The sequence below is a fragment of the Orcinus orca genome, chromosome 3 (genome assembly GCF_937001465.1).
Source record: "Orcinus orca chromosome 3, mOrcOrc1.1, whole genome shotgun sequence".
NCBI lineage: Eukaryota > Metazoa > Chordata > Mammalia > Artiodactyla > Delphinidae > Orcinus > Orcinus orca.
In genome coordinates this window covers 3,124,988-3,150,603 of record NC_064561.1, presented here as the reverse complement: position 1 = coordinate 3,150,603, position 25,616 = coordinate 3,124,988, and the positions used below count along the sequence as shown (strand labels likewise).

The 25,616-nt window shown below is 47.9% G+C and overlaps 1 protein-coding gene across 6 annotated transcripts in view; it reads right to left on the bottom strand.

Moving 5' to 3' along the window:
* Positions 1-25,616, bottom strand: part of CREB3L3 (cAMP responsive element binding protein 3 like 3) — a 40,603-nt gene that overhangs the window by 833 nt on the left and 14,154 nt on the right. For 2 of the 6 annotated variants that reach the window (XM_049708397.1, XM_049708396.1), the window contains exons 3-10: positions 9,905-10,675; positions 9,152-9,449; positions 7,963-8,075; positions 6,167-6,301; positions 5,501-5,607; positions 2,772-2,840; positions 471-555; positions 168-264 (exon numbers count right to left, since the gene is read on the bottom strand). In XM_049708397.1, coding sequence (XP_049564354.1) covers positions 168-264; positions 471-555; positions 2,772-2,840; positions 5,501-5,607; positions 6,167-6,301; positions 7,963-8,075; positions 9,152-9,449; positions 9,905-10,093 — 1,093 coding nt within the window. In that variant the 5' untranslated portion in view covers positions 10,094-10,675. Of the gene's footprint in view, positions 1-167; positions 265-470; positions 556-2,771; positions 2,841-5,500; positions 5,608-6,166; positions 6,302-7,962; positions 8,076-9,151; positions 9,450-9,904; positions 24,370-25,616 lie in introns of those variants that run through there. The other 4 variants (XM_033400761.2, XM_033400760.2, XM_033400757.2 and 1 more) reach the window with 3 other exon arrangements.

The following is a 25,616-nucleotide window of genomic DNA, read 5'->3' as shown; positions in this document are numbered from 1 at the left end:
GCTGGGTCCCTTCTTTCTTTTAGCCCCCAGCCTCAGGAAGCAGTTGCAAGGGGGCCTCCTCCCCCTCTCCCAGTGGCCCAGTATGGGGGCTGGGGATCCAAGGGGAGTGCGCCCACGGGGCAGCCCAGAGGGTTTTTGAGGGAGGAGCAACCCCCTGGTCCACCTACCTCGAACAGGCACGAAGTCTCCGGGGCTCTCGGCTTTGTTGGAGGCGAAAGGGCTGATGGAGGGGAGGATGATGAGGGCGAAGGAGAAGAGCAGGACCTGGTGGAGATGGGGGCAGGGTCACCCCATCCCTCCCCCTCCCCTGAGCACACTCGTCTCATAGGCAGGGAAACTGAGGCCCAGAAGACTGGAGCACGCGTGAGCTGGGGCTCAGGGCCGGCTGTCCTCCTACTCACACTCACCTCCCCCCACAGGACCCTCTGCCAAGGCTGATAAGCCCCTTGGAGCTGGGGGTCAGGACTCACCGCTATGCAGGTGCCCGTCTGAGCCGACTTGCTGGTGGACTGGACCACGATGGCCTGGAGTTTCTTCAGCTGCTCCAAGAGGGACCTTAGTGGAAATGGAAAGACTTGCTTGATCCCTACATAGCCTTGACCTGCCTCCCTGTGATTCCTGGGGTCCCCCAGCCTGGCTGAAGTCTGAATCCCGTCCATCCTTCAAGGCCCCACTGCTCTTAAAAGTCCCAGAAGCTCCCTCAATAAATCACTGAACATCTCACCCACTTCTCTGCCACCCCACCTTCTCCACCCAGGTTGCCATTACTGCTCGCCTGGACACCGGCCCCAGCCTCTGGGCCCCCCAAGCTTCTCCTGCCTCCTCTAGAGTTCATGCTCCACACTTTTTCAAATGTGAGGCAACTTCTCCCAACCCTCCCAGAGTTCCCATCTCCCTCGGAAGGAAAAGCCCAAGTCCTCCCCGAGACCCACAAGGCCTGGCACAGCCAGTCCCGTCCCCTCCCTGCCCTCCCCTCCTCTCTCTCTCCCCCTCGCTCACTCTGCTCCAGACACACAGCCCCTCACTGTTCCTCCTACGCACAAGCATTCCTGCCCCAGGGCCTCTGCACAGGCTGTTCTCTCAGTACCAAGGACACTGTTCCCCTGCCGCACCCCCCACAGGTCTTTTTGTAGCTGCTTCTTTCTTAGCTGTTGGGTCTCATCTCAAATGTCACTTTCTCTGACCTCCCTGCCTAAAATGGCACCCCCCTCACTCCCTAGCCCCTTCCCCCTAGTTTATTTTTCTTCCCAGTGGCTATCACTATTTGAATGATCTTTCATATATTTTTGTTTGTCTTGAGTCTGTTTCTCAGTAGACTGTGAGTCTTTAAGTGGAGGGGCTGGGTCTGTTTTGTTCACTGTTTGGGCCCCAGTGTCCAGAACTATGCCTGGCACAGAGTAGATGCTAAATAAAAATTGAGTAAGTAGGGCCATACAGTTTGATCTAGAAGTATGCCAATGTAGCAAATACTCAGTGGAAGCTACTTGGAAACAATGGCTCAAGAATTTTCCTCAGGTTAAAAACAGGTTAGTAGAAAATATACGACCTGGTTGGAAAGTTTAAACATAGCTACATTATAGCACAGAAAGAAAAGAACTAAAATTCCCTTCTAAATACCACCGTAAGAATCAATCAATTCCCTGGTGGCTCAGTGGTTAAGAATCCGCCTGCCAATGCAGGGGACACGAGTTCAAGCCCTGATCCGGGAAGATCCCACATGCCATAGAGCAACTACTGCACCACAACTACTGAGCCTGCGCTCTAGAGCCCACAAGCCACAACTACTGAGCCCACGTGCCACAACCACTGAAGCCCGTGCACCTAGAGCCCATGCTCCACAGCAAGAGAAGCCACTGCAATGAGAAGCCTGCACACCGCAACGAAGAGTAGCCTCCGCTCACCGCAACTAGAGAAAGCTCACGTGCAGCAACGAAGACCCAGCTCAGCCAAAAATAAACAAACAAATAAATAAATACATTTATTAGGAAAAAAAATCAATCCCTCACTATTTTCAAACAGATGATTCTATGAAAGAATAAGGCACCAAGCACTGTCCACACAACATGAAGAATATGCTGACAGGTTTTTGAAAAATAGATCAAGCTGTTTAAACTTCAAACAGGACATCACAGAAGATGGAAATTTAGCCTGTATTAACTCAATTATGGAGGCAACACCGACCTTGTGACAAGATGAATGTGTATATGCAGGGGGATAAAAGATTTAAGGTTTAAAAAACACCCAACACTTGACAGAGGCATACATTTCTTTCCCAAAGCTGAATGAATGCAACAAAGTCCTCTCTGCCACCAGAGCAGACATCCAACAGTTCAAAATGTGAATCGGGAGGTTGACCACGACGGGGGGAGGAAATACCACCTCCTCCCATCACAACTAAAGTGTTAACACAAGCTATTTCACAAACACCTGTAATGGCATCATCCATGACACCCCCCAAAAAATTGACTAAGTAAATGCACCCACAGATGGAATCACCTGCAGTTATCCAGCATACCATACTCCTAGCCTTTAGCCATTCATATGCCATTTCCTCTACCGGCAGCATCTTACCTTTAGTGAACTCTTATACATCCTTCAAGGGCCCAAGTCCAAAACCCCTTTTCTCTGCAGGCTTCCCCCTTTCTAAGTGGAGCCCTTACTCCCTGCTCTGCCCTGCCGTCACACAGCCTGTCCCCCCATGTTCACCTCTCCTGCAAGGGACTCTGGGGTCAGCTCCTCCTGTTCTCTACCCCAGTTTGACCAATACTCACAGGTTCTGCTTCTCAAGATGCAAGACCTTCCTCTGAAGTTCCTGGTTCTGGGCAGTGCAGGCTGACATCCTGAAGGGGCAACATCACAGTGACATTCAGAATATGCCTGTCACCAACAGGTCAAACTAACATCTCTTTGTGAGGCCGCACTGCACAGGCAGGGAACCGAAGCCCAGAGAGGGGAAGTCATTCATCCAAAGTCACCCTGGCAAGTCTGTAACAAGGCCAGAATTTGAACCCAGTTCTGCCTGGCTCCTAGGTACCATCTTTGCATTGGTGTGGGGGCTTTCTTCCGGCCTGAGCCCCCAGGATTGGAAATGGACCACCAAACTCAGGCAGTGATGCTTTGAGAAGATGCAGTAGCATGGCAACTGAGTCCAAGGAGACCCAAGTTACAATCTTCACCCTCCCTGTGACCTTGAGGCACTCTGCTGTCTGGCCTCAGTCCCCTCATCTGTAAAGTGGAGATACAGTTACCTAGTTCATAGAGCAGTTGGGCACTGATATGAAGTAAAGTTGATTAGGGGCTTAGCAGAGTACATTTGAGGAACAAGACAATGTGATCATTCCATCTAGGGTTTTGGGGTCCAGTCCGGCAACCCCACCTTTCCCATCTGCATCCATCTGTTAATGCTGTCTTGGCCCAGACCACTCAGATGTAGAATTAAAACACTCAAATCATGGGACTTCCCTGGCAGTCCAGTGGTTAAGACTTCACCTTCCAGTGCAGGGGATGTAGGTTCAACCCCTGGCTGGGAGCTAGGATCCCACAAGCCTTGAAGCAAAAAAAAATGAAAAAAAAAACCAACCAAAACATAAAACAGAAGCAATATTGTAATAAATTCAATAAAAACTTTAAAAATGGTCCACATCAAAAAATCTTTAAAAAAACCAAAACACTCAAATCATGGCATGAGGATATGCTAGTCCTCATATCACAACCAGGGAAGAGAATAAATTCTCCCACTAAAAGGCCCTCCTTCTAAATAACTCATGGGATAAAGAAGAATCCACTGTGTAAATTAAGAAAGACCTAGGGACCAAATGGTAATGACAATGGTACAAACCAAAATGTATGAGATGCAGATAAAGCAGTGCTGGGAGGAAAATGTATAACCTTTTTTCTTTTTCTTTTTTTTTTGGCCCCTCAGCATGCGGGATCTTAGTTCTCTGACTAGGGATCAAACCTGTGCCCTGCTGCAGTGGAAGCATGGAGTCTTAACCACTGGACTGCCAGGGAAGTCCCCCAAAATGTATAACCTTATTACAGCTCAACCAGCTGACCATACACATTTAACAGTTAGCAAAAGAACAACAGAATAGATCTTCCCCACCAAAAGCAAAACAAAACACAACTAAAGACACAATAAAGCTAAGAGTAGAAATAAAGGAACTAGAATACAAAAAGACAACTGCGTGGGAGGAAAAGCCAGAAATTCATTCTTTGAAAAGAATAATAAAACAGACAAACTTCTGGCAAGATTGACCAAGATAAAAAACAAGAAAAGGCACAAATACACAACATGAGTAATTAAAAAGGGCACAACTATAAATTATTCAGAACTTAAAAAAAATAATAGGAGAGAACTATGAACAATTTTATGTCAGTAAATTTGAAATGGACAACTTCCCAGAAGAATATGACATCTCAGAATTGACTAGAAAAGAAATAGAAAACCCAAATCTGTAACACTTAATTAAATTAAAGCTAAGTTTTTATGTTTCTATTAAAGAATAAAGAGGAGCCTGTCCCTCAGTAGCCTAAATGAGTTGAGAGAGGCAATTGGATGAGATTGGGGTGCACAGTTCTTTTTCTTTTTTAATATTTATTTATTTACTTATTTGGCTGCGCCAGGTCTTAGTTGCGGCACATGGATCTTAGTTGTGGCATGTGGGATCTATTTCCTTGACCAGGGATCGAACCTGGGCCCCCTGCATTGGGAACGTGTTGTCTTAGCCACTGGACTACCAGGGAAGTCCTGGGGTGCACAGTTCTTTTTTTTTTAATTAATTAATTGATTTATTTATTTTTGGTTGCATTGTGTCTTTGTTGCTGCGCATGGGTTTTCTCGAGTTGTGTCAGGTGGGGGCTACTCTTCGTTGTGGTGCACAGGTTTCTCATCGTAGTGGCTTCTTTTGTTGCGGAGCACGGGCTCTAGGCGCGTGGGCTTCAGTAGTTGTGGCCCATGGGCTCCATAGTTGTGGCTCACGAGCTCTAGAGCGCAGGCTCAGTAGTTGTGGTGCACAGGCTTAGCTGCTCCGTGGCATATGGGATCTTCCCAGTCCAGGGCTTGAACCTGTGTCTCCTGCATTGGCAGGTGGATTCTTAACCACTGCGCCAACAGGGAAGTCCCGGGTGCACAGTTCTTAAGTTGAGGAAATTCTGCCTTTCTTCTCCCCCACCGAAGGAAGCCATGACAGCTCTGAGGATCAGTGATGCTCAGCAAGGGAAGTAAATGTCCCATCTTCAGGCAAAGAGCCAGGACAAGATGGATGATACCTTCTCCCTTCTTAGCATAACATCTTCTAGGGGATTAAGGGGCCTCGAACCTGAGCCCTGTACCACCTTACTAGGCATTTTTCCATCCTCGCAATTCACGTGAAAAATCGTCTCTCCCAGAGAAGGAAACAACTGTAATTTTGTCAGATCCTGAAAACTGTGACCTTAGCTCCCTCTCTCAGGCCTCAGTTTCCCCCTTAAGTGTGGTGTCCCGGGACCCCAGCCTTACCGAGTTTCCAGGCCATCAATATATTCCTTCTTCTTTTTCCGGCTTTCTTGGGCTGACTGTTTGTTCCGAATTTTCCGGCGGATTTTCTTCAGCACTCGCTCCTCATACTGCAGAGTGACATGGGGAGCAGACTGAGGCAGGCTGGAGGGTCCGCTCTCTTGTCCAGACCCCACAACTTCACCCCATTATCCTCCCAAGGGAGCCATCCCAGACTCAGGGACTTGAGGGCAGACCCATGATGACTTGAAGACCAGATTTTCTGCCCCGAAATTCTTGCAGAATCTCTAGGGGGGTCCTGGGTCCTGAAGGTCTTCCCAACTCCCAAACCCAGTCCCGTACTGGCAACTGGATTTTGTGCACTGGTGCAATCCCGCCATCTTCTGACCATCTGTGGGAACAGCGCCTTTCCCGAGGCCAGTTATCAAGACTAAGAGAGGTCTTCCAATTGGAAAAGCAAACTCAGATACTGATATTGAGTGAACAGGCTGGGTGGAGACTGCGGCCAGCTAGAAAGCCCCCACTGCGGTGGCTTTGAGGATGATTTTTCTGGCTCTGGTGACAGACACGTCCTAACATTCTAGTGTGGGAGACCCAAAGGTGAGACTCATGGGCAAGTAGCTGCAGGAAAGGGGGCGAGCTCCAGAGCCAGGGGTCCCACTGACTCACCTTGGTGAGGGGAAGCTGGGTGGGCAGGGTGATGCCTTCTTTGGCCAACAGCTTCTTCTCGTCCTCTGTCAGCACCAGCTCCTGGCTGTGCCCGGTCCCAAGGCGCAACAGGTTGGGGGCTGCCAGGTTATGTTGCTGTGGAGAAACCAGCAGAATTGCTTTGAGGGAAGGGAGAGTGACCGCCTCTGGGAAATGAAAGAGGCATCAGGTCTGAGAAACAATCGTTCCATCTGCTGTAAAGTCCCCACTGGCACTAGGGCTCCAGAGGGCACACAGCCCTCTGACCCAGCAATTCCACTTCCAGGAATTGCTCTTTAGATACAAGTTTTTCATTTGTTTCACAAGTAGTCATTAGACAGCTATGTATTTAGCACCTACTACATGCCAGGCACTTCTCTGGGCTCTGAACATTCCTTGCAGTGCATTCTGCAACAGCAAAGGGAAAATCCAACACACAAGGCACAGGTTAAGTGAGCCTCCAGGAAATGGGGGTGAGGGGTGTTTCTCCCTGTCTACTTGTTTGTACCTTTGGAACTTGGACTATGTGAATACATTTGCCTATTCAAAATTTTTTAAATTAAATTTAAATTATGAAATAGAAACATTGAAAATGAAAGAATCGGGTCATCAGAGAGCCAAGTCTTAGGAATGTCACACCATGGAATGGGAGGCTCAGGAATAAAGGTGGAGATTGGGGCAGCCTGACATTCACTGGATCAAATTCCACTCCCTAGAATTCCAGGCCATGGATCAGCCCAACCATTTTCTCTCCAGGATCCAAGCCTCAGTATGTTCATCTGCCAAATGGGGATAAGGTCTTCCACTTCCCAACGTTGTTCACACACAGAACAACAGTATTAAACTTGACACATTTACAAAAGCCAGTTAGTATTTCCAGAGCAGTCATTCACCTTTCCTATCTTTAAAGACCTGCTGAAGTTCTGCCTCCTCCAGGAAGCCTTCCTGGACCTGCAATGCCCCTCCAGCCTCTCTCCCTTATGGGTACACTTCCATGAGCAGTCAGTTGTCCCCTTTTGACCATGAGGTCCCCAGAGGCTGAGCACACAGCTGGTGCTCACCGTGCATCTCTCAAGTCAAGAGGGGTGTTCTGCTCTTTCTTAGAGGTTGTCAGGACAACTTTGGGCATCAGGCAAATTAGAGTTCAAATTCTGACTCGGCCACTTTCTTGCTGTGTGACTTTGGGTTTGTGGCTTAACCTCTCTGGGCACTGGCTTTCTCATCTGAGAAATGGAGGTACTGATTGGGTTCTCAGGTCTGGTTTACCTGTAGTCGAACCCCAGGGCAAGGTAGACAGCCCTCAGTCAGCGTGCAATGGGCACAGTAGGCCCAATGGGCCAGCCCAGGGATTAAGCCTGCAGCAGCTGTGTGACTTAGGTCAAATTACTGGACCTCTCTGTGCCCATTTCCTCAAACGTAGAATTAAGATAAGAGCCCCAGTTTTCAGGGTTGCTGTGAATTAAAAGATGATACATTAAGAGCATTTAGAAGAGTGCCTGGCCTATAGTAGATGCTTGGTAAGTTTTAGCCCTTTTTTTTTTTAATACTACTACTATAGTAGAAAGTATCCCAGCCTAGGAGACAGAGAACTCAGGACTGGGACCCACTGACTTACTCTGGGTGTAAGTCAGAGTAAGTGACTTGGACTTACCTTGGACTACTATCAGCCCCTGTCTGTGACTGTCTTCCAGTCTCCAAAATGGGGGTATTGGGGCCCCCCATGAACTCCAGTGCCCTCCCACCTCTGATGTTCCAGGGGTCGGGTGGGGACTGCTCACCAAGTCCCCGCCACTGCCAGAGAGGAGGAGGTCTTTCACTGTGAGGTTGCAGTGTGGGGGTGAGTTGGCCAGCTCAGCCTGCTCCCCGGCGTACAGGCCTGGGCTCCACATTTCTGACAGGGCAGATGGGGAAAGAGACAGGGAGGGAGTCAGGCGGGGGCCCCCTGAGCTCCCAGCTTCTACTTCCCTCCTCCAGCAAAGCTCCCAGCATTGACCCCAATGTGCTAGGGATTTGTAGCACAGCTTGGGGCCCCAAGACCTGGCGCCCCAGTCTCCCCTCCACCATAAGATGGGAACCCAGATTCATCAGGACATTGTCAGGGACCCACTGTCAACCCGGGAGGGAGCAGCTGTTATTGCCCAGGATTATAGGCTGGATCTGCAGCTGGCCTGGCCTTATCTCTCCCTTGGGGAAAGGACCAGGTCTGATTCACCTGTGGTTGCCTCCCACCAGGTACCTGGCAAACTGTAGGTGAGCTGCTCTGGAGAGCACAGACTTCAGAGTCAAATAGCCCTTTGCTCTAATCTCGACTAGGTGGAGCTGTGTGACCTTGGGCAAGGGACTAAACCTCTCTGAGCCTTAGTTTTGTCAAGTCTCCAAAGGGACTAATAAGCGTTCCCATACCATCGCAATGCTCAAGAGACAAAGGATACCCTGTTGGCGGTGGCTTCTGCATCAGGCCTTTCTCCAGGTCCAGGGGGAACACCCCAAGGCCTGGGATCCCGTGACCTCACACACTTTCATTGAGCGTCTACTGTGATCCAGGCACGGAAGGTACAAAAATGAGGTTGCCAGCATGATGCTTGCGGCAGGAACCAGCCTGCCAGGGGCGCATCCCACCTTTGCGGCTCTGACTCATTTCTTAACCACCTGAAAAACGGGCCCATGACAGACAGCATCCCAATACCCATCTCAAAAGGTGGGTTTGCATGGGCTTCCCTGGTGACGCAGTGGTTGAGAGTCCACCTGACGATGCAGGGGACACGGGTTCGTGCCCCGGTCCGGGAAGATCCCACATGCCGCGGAGCGGCTGGGCCCGTGACCCATGGCCGCTGAGCCTGCACGTCCGGAGCCTGTGCTCCGCAGCGGGAGAGGCCACAACAGTGAGAGGCCTGCGTACCGAAAATGGGTTTGCGTGTACAGTGCCTGGGAGAAGGTGAGGGTAGTTAGCAAAGACACAGGACTCACCCAGGTCTATGGCAACGGAAGCCTCAAGCCCTTGGGCCACTGGCCCAAGGTTCCTGGTGGGGCAGGCAGGGCCAGTATGGTAGGAGGGGCAGGGCCCCTTGCCAGACTCTGTGCTATGGCAGCTGACCGGGGTGGCAGCCACCCCACTGTGTGGAGGGGTGTCCTGGGGGTCGGAGGGCAGATCTTCTGAGATGCCACTGTCACTGGCCGCAGGAGACCAGGTCGGGGAGCTGGGCACTGATTCGCCAGAACCCAGGATGGAGTTGAGGAAATCATCAGAGTTCGGGCCTGGCAGGACCTGTTGGGACGGAGAGGGACGGTGGGAATTAGGAGGCCTATGTTTCGGTTTGGATAGCTGTGTGTCTCTGGGCAAGCCACTGACCCTCTCTGGGCCTCACGTGTCCTTTCTGTAAGATGGAAAGAGCTAACGCTCCTTGCCCCCAGTGTTGTTGGAGCCTGAACACAGTCATGTAGCACGGGAACAACATCCAACCGTGTCGAGGCTCAGGCCCCAAGTTTAAGTCTGGACCCAACTCCAAACTGCTGTGTGTGTGACCCAGGACAAGTCACCACCCCTCTCTGGGCCTCGCTTTTCCCCACCTATAAGAAGGAGGTGACGGCATCTGCCCCTTAGGTCGCTGAGAGGTTCCATACAATAACGTGCTTTGCTAAAATCTCACACATGAGCAATAAACGCACAGAGCTGAGTGGGGTCCTGGCTCTGGCCCTGGGGTAAATGCAGCGGGTTATCACCTGGTCCTCAACGTGGCCCCAGTCCTCGCCCAGCTCTATGTGTCTCAGGATGCCGTCCTGCCGGTCAAACAGGAGATCCAAGAGTTCCAGGCTGTCGGTAGGGCACGTGAGACTGGTGGAGGAAGCCATCTGGGGCAAGGAGGGGACATTTGTGAGGGTCACGCAGCCCTTCTCCTCCCCACCACCCATCTGCACACCACCCTGAGGTCCATCCTGCTCCAGTTCTATCCCGGCTCCAGCCCCAAGGTTGGGCCTGCTGCTCCTGCTTGCTGGACTTCTGTCTCCAAATCTGTGTTTTGGGGCCAACCCAGAGACTCCCGGGGCCTGACAGCCAATTTCTTTAAAAAGTGGTAGACAGATGCCCCCGTGGGGATGATCAGCCAATGGAACTAGCCCTCTCCTGCACTCCCATGCTGCCCAAATTCCCCCCTTCTGGAAGGCAGGGGGACCAGGAAGAAAGACCAGGAGCAGCCCCAGAATGGAGACACAATTTTGGTCGTTGCATTCTCCCTCTGGGCCTCAGTCTTCTCATCTGTAAAATGGGATGTGAGGTTCCTGCCAACCCTGGGAGCTTGCGGAAGGTTCCCGGCATAAACCCTCCCTCACCTGGAGACCAGTGCAGGGCTCACCTTTCCAACTGCTAATTCCCCATTCATGAGCCTGGCCAGCTCTTTCTCCAGCCACTTCTGCGTCTGCTGCGAGCTGGGGGCTCACCCCACCACCAGGGCTCCCAGGCTCAGCCGGCTCTTCTCTGTGGCTCTGTCACCACCCCTAAAAGATGCTGAAATAGTCCTGGGGAGCTCCTAGCCCACCCCCAGGTGCTGATTGGGGAACAGGCAAGACAGACAGGGTTAAGGGCCAGTGACACAGGGGCAGGCTAGGGGGAGGGGAGGGAAGACCGTTATCTCAGATGTTTCGTGCTTTTCCAGCCGGCAGTGGGCAAAGGCCAAAGTCTGGGGAGCCGCGGCTCTGACATGACCTCTCCCCTACTTTCAGGGACTGTTTCTCGTCATAATCCCTGGATGTCGGCTCCAGGAAAGCCCAGGGCCCCTGGCTGGGTCCTGTCCACTCTCAGAACAGAACCAAGAAGAACTGCCCAGGCCTCCGCTAGAGCCCTTCCCTCTGCCAGGAGCCCCCTTCCCTCATTGGAGCTGGCAACCCCCAACCCCCTGCCCGCAAGCAAGCTCTCCACGGCCAAACCAGAACAATCGATTCCTTCTAGAATCTTCTATCATTCATTTATTCTCAATAAATATTCATTGAGCCAAACTTATTCCCTCCTCAGGGCCTTTGCACTAGCTGTTCCCTCTGCCTGGAACTCCTATCCCCTCCACCCCGAATCTATCACTGCGTTCACATATTTGGGAATGTTTTCTATCTGTGGATCTCAGCCCAGACAGCTGAGAGGCCGTCTCTGACCCCTCACCAGAGAGGAGCCCTCACCTTGTACCTCTTTATCACATCACTGGTTTCACTGAAATCCTCACTATTTGAAATTTTCTTGTTTACTTGCCTGTATTCTTCCCTCATTCCTCCCCTGCCTCTTCATGTGAGTGACTTCGGGGCTAAGATAGAGGCTCTTTTGTTCTCAGCTGGGTCCCCAGTGTCTAGGAAGTGCCCGGCACACAGGAGGTGCTCAAGTCAACTCTTACTCATTGGGCACCTCCTGTGTGCCAAGCACTATTTAAGGCCCTGGGGATAAGGCAGTGGATGAGCTAGAGCATAAATGCATAAACACACCAGAAAACTGACAAATGGACAAATGCTACCAAGAAACTAAACGTCATCATGTAAAGGGCAACAGAGGGCTGGCAAAGGCTTCTTTTTAGAGGTGACATTTAGGGACTTTGCTGGTGGTCCATCTGTTAAGACTCCACATTTCCAATGCGGGGACGCGGGTTCAATCCCTGGTCGGGGAACTAAGATCTCACATGCCATGTGGCATGGCCAAAAAATAAAAAAAAAGGTGACATTTAAGTAGAGTCCTGAATGATGAGAAAGAGCCAGCCACTGGGAGATCTAGTGGAAGGGTGTTTCAGGCCAAGGAACAGCATGTGCAAAGGTCCTGGGGCAGGATGGGGCCTGGCGTGTTGGAGGAACAGCCAGGAGGCCCACGTGGATGGAGCAGAGTGAGAGAGGGAGGAGGGGAGGGCAGGGAGGGGACGGGGCAGGTCGTGCAGGGCCTTGCAGTCTGTGGCAAGGAGTTTGGTTTATACTAAATACAGCAGGAAGCTGTTGGAGATTAGTGAATGGATGACGAACCTTCTGTGTGCCGGGCACGACGGTAGGTGCTAGGTTTACACAGTAACTCAGACACCCTCCTTGCTCTCAAGAAATTCACATCCTGGCGTACATTTCTCCCTGGACCAGCCATTATTTATTCATGCATCAAAAATTTAAGGACGACCTATTATGTGCTGCGCCAGAGTGGTTCTCTTATCTGACGGTAACATCTGTGGTTGTCACAACTGGGGGTGCTCCAGGCGTGGAATGAGTGAGGGTCAGGAATGCTGCTCCACACCTCACAATGCCTGGAACGGCCCCACACAGAGAAAGCCTGGCCCGGATGTCAGCAGTGCCTGGCGGGAGAATCCCTGCATTACGGTAACTGCCCCCCTCTGGATGGGGGACATTATCTCACTCTTGACCTCTGCATCTATTTCCTTTTTAACCACTCTGTGTTGGATTTGTGTGTGTGTGTGTGTTGGATTTTTTAAGGGGTTTGTTTGGTTTGGTTTGGCTTTCCTAGTCATAATATTTATTCAGCCTTTGCTGTGGAGGCTCCTTTCCAGGGCAGTGTCAGCAGGTGGAGAAAGTAGGTGAAGTTTGACTTCTGGGCTTGTCTCTGCCTCCCCCCCACTCCCATTTATAACTCTGAGGAGCCCCGGTGCCCTTGACATAGAACTTCCTCCTCTTCTTATCAAAACCTGCCAGAATCATGGATCTGGTATTACTCATTTACACCTTCACGTAGATTTAGACCCCATAGTCCACCTCCCCAGGATATTTGTACTTTTTTGTAATTTTATAATCGTGGGCTTTGGAAGGCTTTTATATGTCCTAATGAAGAGACGTCTGAAAAGGTAGGATAAAGATAAGCATTTGAGGGACAAGAGGACTTTCTGATGCCCTTGGAATCATATGACCTAATTTACTGGACATGACCACATGCTTCAAAGCGATGCTAAGTTGGAATCTAAAGTAAAATTCCCACAATAGATTCCACCAATGTGTTTAAGCATGAAACATGGGACTTCCCTGGTGGCGCAGTGGTTAAGAATCCGCCTGCCAATGCAGGGGACACGGGTTCGAGCCCTGGTCCAGGAAGATCCCACATGTCGTGGAGCAACTAAGCCCATGCGCCACACCTACTGAGCCTGCACCACACCTACTAAAGCCCACACGCCTAGAGCCCGTGCTCCACAAGAAGAGAAGCCACCGCAATGAGAAGCCCGCGCACCGCAATGAAGAGCAGTCCCTGCTCGCCACAACTAGAGAAAGCCCGCGCGCAGCAATGAAGACCCAATGCAGCCAAATATTAATTAATTATTTAAAAAGTATGAAACATAACACAAGAGGATGCTGTGTTGATTGAGGAATACTGTGTTAATAAACAGATTTGCGGAACTTGTCAGAGCCTTTACAACACTCTGTAACACCCTTGGAAGGGACAGAGTTTGTAGCATTTCTTAAACATAATTGCGTAGGTATAGGTTTGTTTTTAAGTTGCACTTGATTGATACTGAACCATTTCTGATATATGAAAACGTTTAAAGATACCCACTAGACTGACTGCAATACAAAAGACAACATCAGTTGTTGGCGGAAAATCTGGGGCAACTGGAACTCTCACCCACTGTTTGTGGGAACCAAAAGGGTCCAACCACTTGGGGAAACTTTGGACAATTGGGAAATCTCTTATAAAGTTAAACATGCATTTACCATATGACTTAGCAATTTTATTCCTGGGTATTTACCTAAGAGAAATATAAATATATGTTCACAGAAGGACTTGTACATGAATGTTCACAGCAGCCTGATTCATAATTGTCCTGAACTGTAAACAACTCAAATACCCAACAATAGGGGAGTGGATAAACAAACTGGTATATCCATACAACACAATAGTACTCAGCCATAAAAAGGAATAAATTACTGATACATTCAACAACATGGATGAACCTCAAATGTATTGTGATAAAAGAAGCCAGACACAAAAGAATACTGTAGGATCCCATTTATACGACACCCAGAGAAGAGGCAAAAGTAATTCTTGGTGATGGAAAGTGGTTGCCTGAAGTAGAATGGGCAAGTGAGTGGACAGGGGCATGAAGGAACTTTCTAGGGTGGAGAAAATATTCCATATCTTATTTTTAATGGTGGTTACATGATTGTCTAGAATTGTCAAAACTCAGCCAATTGAACACACCTAAGACCTGTGCATCATTACTGTAAATTAGTTCTACCTCAATAAAAAGCATACTAAATACATAATGCACAACCATGTACATAATGCGTTTAGGAAAACATTAGAAACAACCAAAATATCTGTCAATAGGGGATTGATTAATAGAGTCTGATGTGTTAACACAATGGAATATTATGTAGCTGTGAAATAGAATGAGGGTTCTCTTTATGTACTGATATGGGACAATATTGAAAATATATGGTTATTTCAGTGTTTCTCAACATTTTTTTTATTCTGGCCCTCCCACAAGGAGTCTTTGAAGACATTTTCCTAACTGCTCCCCCATGAAACTGTAAATCCACATGTATTCTATATACATGCTCATGTACCATATGTATATCTGTGCTTTATACAGTCAAAGAGTAAGATTTTTTTTCACCCCCTAAGAACTAGTTTTCACAACCCCCTTGAAGATAATATCTTTCCCACTGAAAATGCACTGGTTAAGTAAAAATTAAGGTGCACAACACAAGATACTGTCTCTGTGTGACAAAAGGAAAAATGAATGTGTATACATGTTTCTTATATATTTATAGAATATCTCTGGAATGAGACACAAGAATCTGGTAACGGTGGTAACCTTCAGGGCTGGGGGCTGGGAGGTGGGATAGAGAAGAAGGAGGGCTTTTCCCCGCATAATCATTTATTTTGGAATTCTCAGCCATGTGCCCGATGTACATATTCCAAACAAAGAAATACAATTTAACTTTAAAAAAAAAAGAAATAGGGGCTTCCCTGGTGGTGCAGTGGTTGAGAGTCCACCTGCCGATGCAGGGGACACGGGTTGGTGCCCTGGTCTGGGAAGATCCCACATGCTGCGGAGAGGCTGGGCCCGTGAGCCACAGCCGCTGAGCCTGCACGTCCGGAGCCTGTGCTCCGCAACGGGAGAGGCCACCACAGTGAGAGGCCCGCGTACCGCAAAAAAAAAAAAACAAAAAACAAATAAAATGCAAAACATACCTTTTCCATAGTTTTCCAAGTTTTCTAATACAAGCTCACCTTGTATTAGAGTTAGTGTTTAGGAGCTGCCCCCTCTACAAAAGTAAATTGATCCACCTGGGTCCCCAAAGTCCAGCATTCCCACTGCCTTGCCTGTAACGTTCCTTAAATAAGGTGATGCCTCCCTCTCATCATTATTGCTTTATTCTGATGTGAACACTACCATATCAGTAATTGCCAGCCAAGTCCTGCCAGGAGGCAGTCTCCCTATACCTGTGCTTTTCTCACAGATCCCTCTTCCTTTCCATCTCTGAGGTTACCTCAGGGAAAATGTGCTCGAAGAACTTTGAGCTAATTCCAACTGCAGTGTGAATGACTGATATCAGGCACATATATTCCTTTGCTTGGGAGCATTTACATTTTCTTATGGAGCCTTAAGGCATTATAACTCAAAGATTAGTTCTTAGCATTTTTCCCCAGGGCAAAAATCACCCCCTCTCAGATGTTACTTAGATATAACTAGACCTAGGTAAAATGTGAATGACTGATTTTGGGTGAATATATTATTTTTCTTGGGAACATTTACATTTCTTCATGGAGCCTGAAGGAACTGTAGCCCAGATCTATATTAGCTCTTATCTTTTTGCCCAGGGCAAATAACTTCCCTCTGTGGGTTTCAGATGTACTCAAGTGGTAAGGTGTTCAAAAGCCACTGGGTTCTACGTGAAACACCATGAAATTATGATATTCAGTCTCACACCCTTAAACATACAAGATTCCTATCTATAAAATCCCAGCATTTAGTTTAGGGCACATAGAAACTGCTTCCTGAATCTTTACTGACTGGAGATTGCATACTGTACTAGATTCTAGCTCAGACAAGGGGTAGTTAAAAGTCAGAAAAGACTGAAAAAAATTCAAATGAGAAAACTCTTAAAATTGAGAAAATGCTAACCATTTCCTCTGCAGCTTGGGGACAGTTCTATAGGAGGTAGTATGATTCAGTGGCTAAGAAGAACTCAGGGTTTGGAGACAGACGGACGTGTGTGTGAACTCTACCTCCACACCTCACAGATACTACAGATATTACATTAGACCCTGGGAAGTCACTTCACTCCAGAACTCCCCTTTCCACTCTATAGCACTCTCGGGGTGCTGAGCTGTAGGAGTGTAGATTTGGGGCTGTTGGCCATCATTACCCCATGATGGGAGAAGCTATCTGAGAATGAAGCCCACCCAGAATACAGCAGAGCAGACAGAGAGCAATCAATCCCTGACAACATGGTCTGAAGTCCTGGACTCAGCCATACCTGAAATCCACTCCTTGGCTTCAGAAACATGGCAGTGATGTGAGCCAGTGACTTCCCTTTTTGGTTTAAAATTTTTGAGCTGGAGTTTCTGACCCTTGCACTGAACAAACAAAACAAACAAACAAAAAAACTATTTACTTTCCTTGATTAATCCTGTCCACAGAGCTGTCTCCCCCTGCCCCAAACTTCACATTTGAATGTAGATTATAGAGATTAGCACTTAACACACTCTCCTTAGGTATCTGTTGATTGGTCCTGCCTGTCTGTATTGTCTTTTCAAAACTAGACTGAGTCCCTTGAAGGTTGAAGGCAGGTCTGTTCATCTCCCTTGACACTACTCAGGGCATGGTGGATGCTCAAGAATGTCTGGCCAGTTCTGAATTTGCCAAAATGGTCCTCGCCTATTCACATATCATTGCTTTCCTTCCCCCTTACTTTTTGGCTGTCAAATGCTCATAACTGAATCTCTTATACTCTAATCTGATGGCATGCTATTAGCATTGGTTTGCACCAAGACACTGTGTAAATTTTTTTTATTAAAAATATATATAATTTTTGGACTTCCCTGGCAGTCCAGTGGTTAAGACTCTGGGCTTCCACTGCAGGGGGCACAGGTTCGACCCCTGGTTGGGGAACTAAGATCCCGCATACCACATGGCACGTCCAAAAAAAAAAAGAAAGAATATTCCGGAACTCCAGAAATCCCTTTTCAGGAGTTACCCCTCCCCCCATGGAGGTAACCACTGTTCTGAATTCCGTGGCATTATTTTTTGGCTCTCACTACTTCCTGTGTATCTGTCACCCTCCTCCTTCCCTCAGCTCCCACACTCTTGTGCTTCTGTTTATCTTCCAGTGGGCTTTGCACATGTTTATTACAATCCATCAGCAAGTTGTGATAGCTCTGCCTTCAAAATACGTTCATTCTTTGCCTGCTCCATTTCTACTGTCCTGGTCCAGCCCCATCCTCACTGGGCTGGACCAGTGCACTCTCCCCCCTCTCCTCCTCCTGGCTTCCATGCTTGCCCCCATAGTCTGCTTTCCTTATTAGGACTCAAAAAACCCTCTCCCTCATTACCTTTGCACCATCTTCCACTGCTTTTCCTCTCTCTCCCTCCACACTGGACTCATGTCACCAGGCACGGTCCTCTCTCAGCGCCTCTGCACTTGCTGTCCTGTCCCCTTTCCTAGATCTCCCTGTGGCTGGCTCCTTTCGCATTTAAATGGCTGCTCGAATTCACCTCCTCCATGAAGCTCTCCATGACTACCTTCTTTAAAACCAGTCTCCATCCCCATCTCGATTTATGTTTCTTCATAGAAACTTACTGTCACCCGACACTATATATTTTGTTCATTTATCACAGTGTACATTCATTCAACAAACATTTATGGAGTGTCTATTCTGTGCCAGGCAGAGGGACACATCCTAGGGAATGTAAATATTCATTCATTATTTCAGTCTACAAAAGTGTCTTTTACTCCTTCTATACATCAACATTGATCCAGGTGCTTAACAAGTCAGAGATAGGAAAGGTTGTGGGGTGGAGTACCATAAAGTCTCTAGCTAGAATTCACCTGCAAAATAGGGACAATCATTAGGACAAGACCTACTCTGTGCAGTATCCCTAGTGCCTGGAACTGTGCCTGGTACGCAGTAGCTGACGAATCAATACTTGTAGAAGGAACAACTGAACATGTATAAATATAATCATGGAGTTTAGTGCGTGGCTGACAAACTACAGTCTATGGGCCAATTCTGGCCCCTTACTTGTTTTTATAAATAAAACTTTGTTGGCACATGGTCACTCCCACTAGTTTACATATTGTTTACAGTTGCTGTCACACAGTGGCATAGTCTTGACAGAGACACTTTGGCCCGCAAAGCTGAAAATATTTACTATCTGGCCCTTTTCAGAAAACGTTTTCTGTAATCCACAGGTTCTGTGGATTAGACTTGCTCAGCCCAACAGCAGGATTAAGTTCACATGTGGTTACTGAGCGCTTGAAGTATAAAAAGTGTGACTGAGGAACTGGATTTTAACTTTTATTTAATTTCTATTCATTTAAATTAAAAAAATTGATACTTAATTCAGTTAACAGACAACTTTTGAGTATATATGGAACAAGTTGCATATGTGAATCTACATTTTTACTGTAAATCTTCTGAACTCTATAAATACAGATCGAGGATTTCTGATGAAAACTGAGCATCCACATTGAGATGGGTTGTACGTGTGAAATACACATTGGATATCCAAGACTTAGCATGAAAAAAAGTGAAATACTGCGTTCATAACTGTGACATTGACTGCACGTTGAAATGGTAACAGCTTGGGTTTATGATTTCAGTCATTCAGATTGACAAAAATTTATTATTAATACGAAACTTCATTTTGCTTTGTACTTTTCTGATGTAACTGCTAAAAACTTTAAAGTGAGAATATTTCCATGGAACTGGCTGGGGTAGAGCAGGGCCTGGTTTCGAATCCTGCCTCTACCACTTGTAACTGTGGGCAAATAACTTTGCTCCTCTTAACTCATTTTCTTTATCTGTAAAATGGGGGATAAAGGCCCTGCTTCACCGGGTTCTTGGGGGTTTGATCCATTATAACATGTGGAGTGCTCAGAAGGGACGCCCACACAGCCAGGTCTCAAACTCTGGCCATTTTTAGGGTTATTACTATTATTACTAGTATATGAATCTGTAAGAAACACGCCCCGCTCAGCTTCCGAGGTGCTCGAAGGGCAGACGTCTGCTTGTCATTTTCCGGCCCCCTCAGCCCTTTGGCCTCAGCACAAGTCTGGCCCTAATGACAGTCCCTTTGCACAGGACAGAGGGGCTAATAAGGGGTTATGATTCACCATGGCCACTCCATGAGTCAGCCACCATTGAGACAACGCCCAGGTCCCCTGCCCCAGATGGGGACATGTCCCTCGGCACCATGTCACCTCCACATTCCTTTGGCTGCTTGCCAGAGGGTCCTTTCTACTTCTCCCTTTAGGTCAGTTTTGGGGGAAAGAGGTGAGGGGGTCTGGGAGCACCTGCTCCCCCCCTCCCTTCCCCCTCCTCCCCCTCTTTCTCCGGGACTCTCCCTTGGGGTACGGCCAGGCCAGGCAGTGAGTAAAACCCTTGTGACATGGGTGTGGCTGAGGCAGGCCAGGGGCTGGGGACAGGGGGACTCTGATCGGGCTCTTGGGCAATGCCAACTGATTAGCACCTAATCCTCCAGGCTTCCCAGTCCAAGGGGTTCCTGGCTCTCAGGGGTGACTGAAGACAGGAAGTTTGAACCAGGGTCTCCCAATACCATGAGAGGCGAGACTTTGTCAGGGGGTGGGAGGCTCCCTCTGTCCTTCCTAAAGCATGAAGGACGTTATGTCCGGGAATTCATTCATTCATTCTAGTGACTACTTCTTTTTTTTTAAATAGTTTATTTATTTATTTTTGGCTGCGTTGGGTCTTCCTTGCTGCACGCGGGCTGTCTCTAGTTGCGGCGAGCTGGGACTACTCTAGGCACGCGGCCTCAGTAGTTATGGTGCACGGGCTTAGTTGCTCTGCGGTATGTGGGATCTTCCCAGACCAGGGCTCGAACCCGTGTCCCCTACATTAGCAGGTGGATTCTTAACCACTGCGCCACCAGGGAAGCCCCAATGACCACTACTTCTTGAGTGCCTGATGTGTGCCAGGCATTGGGGACCCAGCAGAGAACATAACCAATTATTCCCCATGCCCCGCCCCTGTGGAGCTGATGTTCTGAGGTGGGGAAGATGCTAAGTAAAATCAGTTGTGCATAAGCAAGTAAATAAATAAATTGAAGAGAAACACAACATTGTAAATCAATTATACTTCAATTAGAAATTTAAAGAATAAATAAATTGGGAGAGACCAGGTATGGAAGAATAAAGCAGGAAAGAGAGATGGGAGGGGTTGGGTCAGGGAGGCCTCGGCAGAAAGATCCTGGGGAGTTGAGGGCAGGGTGGTGCCTTGTTCCAGGATGAGAAGGCTGATGTCAGTCCTGTGATGGTTCTAGAAGTTTCTGCGTGGGGCTGGATGGGATGTGTTTGTGGAAAGAGCTGGGAGGTCCCTTGGGTCAGAGATCCGGTTCTCCAAGCTTGGTGTCAGGGTCTAGCCCTGAGCCAACCATAGGAAGGGGGTCCCCCAGCTTCAGGAGACCAGGTGGCCTCTGGGACAGTACCCCGTGAGGGTCCTGAGTCTAGACCAGCAAACGGGGTCAACGCCCCTGCCATCTCGCAATCCACAACCTTCTGCTCAGTCCTTCCCCCATGTCTCACCACCATCTCATCTCACCTCATCTCACCTCATCTCGGTGATTATTTTATGGCTGGTGGGTCCAAGGGTCAGAGCTGACCCTCTCACCAGGAAAAGGAGGCCTCCTACGGCTGTGGATGTGGTCAACTCAGCTTCCTTCCCCTTGTGGGCGAGGAGACCTTGCCTCCTCTGGCTCCACCCCTGGGGCTTCTGGGAGGGAGTCCTTAAGGTTCGGGTGGGGGAGGCATGTCGGGGTCCCCAGAGCCTGAATTCGTCCTGGCCCTCCATCCCTCACCTTCTGAATGTGTTTGCTGTAGCTGCTGAAACAAAGTCCCACAGACTGGGGGCCTGCAACAACAGAAATGTATTCTCTCCCAGTCCCAGAGGCTGGTAGTCCAAGATCAAGGTGTCAGCAGGGCTGGTTCCTTCTGAGGCCTCTCTCCTTGCCTTTTACATTATTTTTTAAAGAATTTATTATTTATTTATCGGCTGCGTTGGGTCCTCGTTGCTGGGCGCAGGCTTTCTCTAGTTGTGGTGAGCAGGGGGCTACTCTTCGCTGCAGTGCGCAGGCTTCGCAGTGCAGTGGCTTCTCTTGTTGCGGAGCACGGGCTCTAGGAGTGTGGGCTTCAGTAGTTGTGGCTTGTGGGCTCCAGACGTGCAGGCTCAGTAGTTGCTGCACACGGGCTTGGTTGCTCCACGGCATGTGGGATCTTCCCGGACCAGGGCTCGAACCTGTGTCCCCTGCACTGGCAGGCAGATTCTTAACCACTGCACCACCAAGGAAGCCCCTCTCCTTGCCTTTTAGATGCCATCTTGTCCCTGTATCTCTGTGTGCAAATGTCCCCTTTTTACAAGGACCTCAGTCTTATGGGTTAGAGCTCACCCTAGTGACCTCACTTAACTCGATTACCTCTTTGAAAACCCCCAACTCCAAATACAGTCACATTCTGAGGCCCTGGGGGTTAGGACTCCAACATATGAATTTGGGCCTGGGGGATACAATTCAACCCCTAACACCCCTCAAAGCTGTGATGAAACCCAAGCCTGGTGGTCACCTCTCCAAGTAGCTGCCCTGACCACCCCCCAGCCAAAATCACCCCCCCATCCCAGTCACACCCAGTACAACCCCTTTGATGGGAGGGAATTCTGTTTATCTATGTTATCTGTTTACACCAGGGAGCAGGGACCTGTATATTTTGATCACCGATATACCTCCAGCCACGAAATCGATCCCCCACCACCACTGAAGTGGCTCCAAACCCATCTGTGGAGCAAACCCCACAATTCAGTGTGCGCCACGGGTCTCAAGAGAAAGACACCTGCTCTCGGCCGAGTTGGGATATCTGTGTCGTCTCTAATCAATTCAAAACTTTCCCATTTTGTGTGCAATTGCTTTCTGGACTGGGTGCCAGGAGGTCGAAGTCCTAGCCCCAGCTCAGCAATCAACTTGGCTGTGACATCACAGAGTCACTCCTCCCCTCTGAGACTCTGGTTCCCCATCTGCAAAATGGGACGATGGATCTAAAGGTTATATAAAATGAAGCCCCTTCCAGGTTAAACATTGGGGTTAATGTTTAATCCCAGGGAGAATCTGACCAGGAGTGTAGTTTGATGAGAGTCGTGGGCCACGTTGTGTACATATATATGGAGAAGCCCACCAGGTAGGGGACAATCCCGTTCACGCATGAGCGAGGTGGAACGGGCTGAGAAAGTGTTAAGAAAGAACCGCGCCCTGATTCTTCTCTCTGGGAGCATGGTTAATCCCCAAATGTCCTCCCTGCTGCAGGAAGAACACTGTAGAAATCTCAGATCACCAACAGAATCTCCAAGTTAGAGTACACTTAAATGATCACCAAAACCCTCAAGAGAATTTAGTAACTTTTTTCTTTTTGGCGGTGCAGTGTAGCACGTGGGATCTTAGTTCCCGGAAGGACCAGGGATTGAACCCGTGCCCCCTGCAGTGGAAGCGCTGAGTCAACCACTGGACCGCCAGGGAAGTCCCTAGTAACATTTATTTTCATGTTACATTGCTTTTACAATTACCTTCTAATTGGGGCATCTGATACTGGTCTAATTTACCATCGTGTTACTAAGTGTCTTTCAAAAATAAATTTATTGAAGAAAAAAGCCAAATACATAATAATGCTGAAGATGGTACTAAACTTTCTTCAACAAATGTATCTTAGGGAATCCCTGGTGGTGCAGTGGTTGAGAATCTGCCTGCCAATGCAGGGGACACAGGTTCAAGCCCTGGTCTGGGAAGATCCCACATGCCGCGGAGCAACTAAGCCCGTGCGCCACAACTACTAAGCCTGTGAGTCTGGAGCCTGTGCTCCGCAACAAGAGAGGCCGCGATAGTGAGAGGCCCGCGCACTGCGATGAAGAGGGGCGCCCCTTTGCCGCAACTAGAGAAAGCCCTCCTACAGAAATGAAGACCCAACACAGCCAAAAATAAAAATAAATTAATTAATTAAAATGTATTTTAAAAGGAAACATTATAACACCAGGTTTGGGGTTTTTTTAAGTATCAGGTGCCTAAAACAGATGCAAAAGAAAATAAACAATGTTATTATATTCTAGAGAGCTACTGTTGCCTGTGGAAGGTTCTGGATTAGGTGACTCTTAAAAACTTAGCAAAAATGTGTTAAAGACACAACAGCACCCAATTTGAGTGCTTCTTGACAGAATCAGACAGTTTAAAAAAGGACTGAAAAGTCATTTCTTACCTTTCATTAGGTTTATTTTGTATATGCAATTTGCATGCAAACGTGCATTGAGAATCCCAGCGGGGCCTCCAAAACAAACAGACAAACATGCATGGAGAACTCACTCTGTGCATTGAATTCTCTCAAACCATCCCCACCCCCACTCTCTTGGACATCCCTTCTCCACAAAAAACAATGCCATTTCTCCTAGGCCCAGCTTCTGGGTCTGGGCACCCAGTCTCATCAAAACCACAGCGAAAATTTATTGATCACTCACTGTGCCAGGCACTGTGCAAAGTACACAAATAAACTTGATCCCCCAAAAACCCCAAATGAGTTGGGGACTTTGTAAATACCCATTTTGCAGATAAGTAAACTGAGGCTCGCGGAGGGGATGCTCTAGCCCAAGCGCTAGCTTGTAAGTAGCGATGCTGAAATTCAAGGCAGCAACGCTAAGTCAGAGCTGCCCCCGGGGTGAGCCAGAGTCAACCCCAGGTAGCAGGGCTCATGGCAACAACAGGCCGGGGCTTTGTCGTGTCATCTAGCACAGAGCGAATGTCATGGTTACGGCTCTCTGGATTCAATTCCAGCCCCTCCTCTTGCAAGCCGTGTGACCTTGAGCAAGTTATTTGCCCTCTCTGTGCCTCTACTCCTCCCAAAATGGGGAGAAGAGTAAAGATCCAGAGAACTCTTATACACGAGCGGTGGCATACCACGGCTGGGGAGAGGGGAGCAGCTCACCCCAGGCGCTATCAAAAATGAGGCCCAAAAAAAAAAAAAAAAAAATGAGGCCCATTAATTTCTAAAATATACAAACAGCTTGTATAACTCAATAATAAAAAAACCCAAACAACCCAAACAAAAAAATGAGCGGAAGACCTAAATCAACATTTCTCCAAAGAAGACATACAGATGTCCAAGAGGCACATGAAAAGATGCTCAACATCGCTAATTATTAGAGAAATGCAGATCAAAACTACTATGAGGCATCACCTCACACTGTTCAGAATGGCCATCATCAAAAAGTCTGCAGATAAAAAAATGCTGGCGATGGTGTGGAGAAAAGAGAACCCTCCTACACTGTTGGTGGGTATGTAAACTGGTGCAGCCGCTATGGAGATTCCTTAAGAAACTAAAACTAGAGTTGCCATATGATCCAGCAATCCCACTCCTGGGCATACATCCAGAGAAAACTCTAATTCTAAAATATGTGTGCACCCCAATGTTCACAGCAGCACTATTTACAATAGCTAAGGCATGGAAACAACATAAGTGTCCATCAACAGGTGAATGGATAAAGATGTGGTATATATGCAATGGAATACTACTCAGCCATAAAAAAGAATGAAATAATGCCATTTGCAGCAACATGGATGGACCTAGAGATTATCATACTAAGTGAAGTAAGTCAAGCAGAGAAAGACAAATATCATATGATAGCACTTATATGTGGAATCTAAAACATGATACAAATGAACTTATTTACAAAACAGAAAACAAATGTATGGTTACCAAAGGGGTAAGGAAGTGGGGGAGGGATAAATTAGGAGTTTGGGATTAGCAGATACAAACTACTACATATGAAATAGATAAACAACAAGGTCCTACTGTATAGCACAGGAAACTATATTCAGTATCTTTTAATAAACCATAATGGAAAAGAATCTGAAAAGTGTATCTATCTGATACACTTTGCTGTACACCAGAAACTAACACACACTGTAAATCAACTACACTTCAATTTATAAAAAAGAAAATCTGAAGCAAAAAAAGGGGAGCCCACTGTCTGCAGAGAATTCAGAAACTGATAATAAACCTGATTTTATTATTATTTTTTTATCAACATGCATAGACAATTCTGAACAATGTCAGTGTCGAAATAATCTCCCCTTAAGAAATCTTTTACTGGTCTAAACCAGGGAGTGAGCAAAGTTTTTCCATAAAGGGCCAGATAGTAAATATTTTCAGCTCTTTGGGCCAGATGGCAACTACTCAGCTTGTGATCCCAGCAAGAAAGCCACTGCAG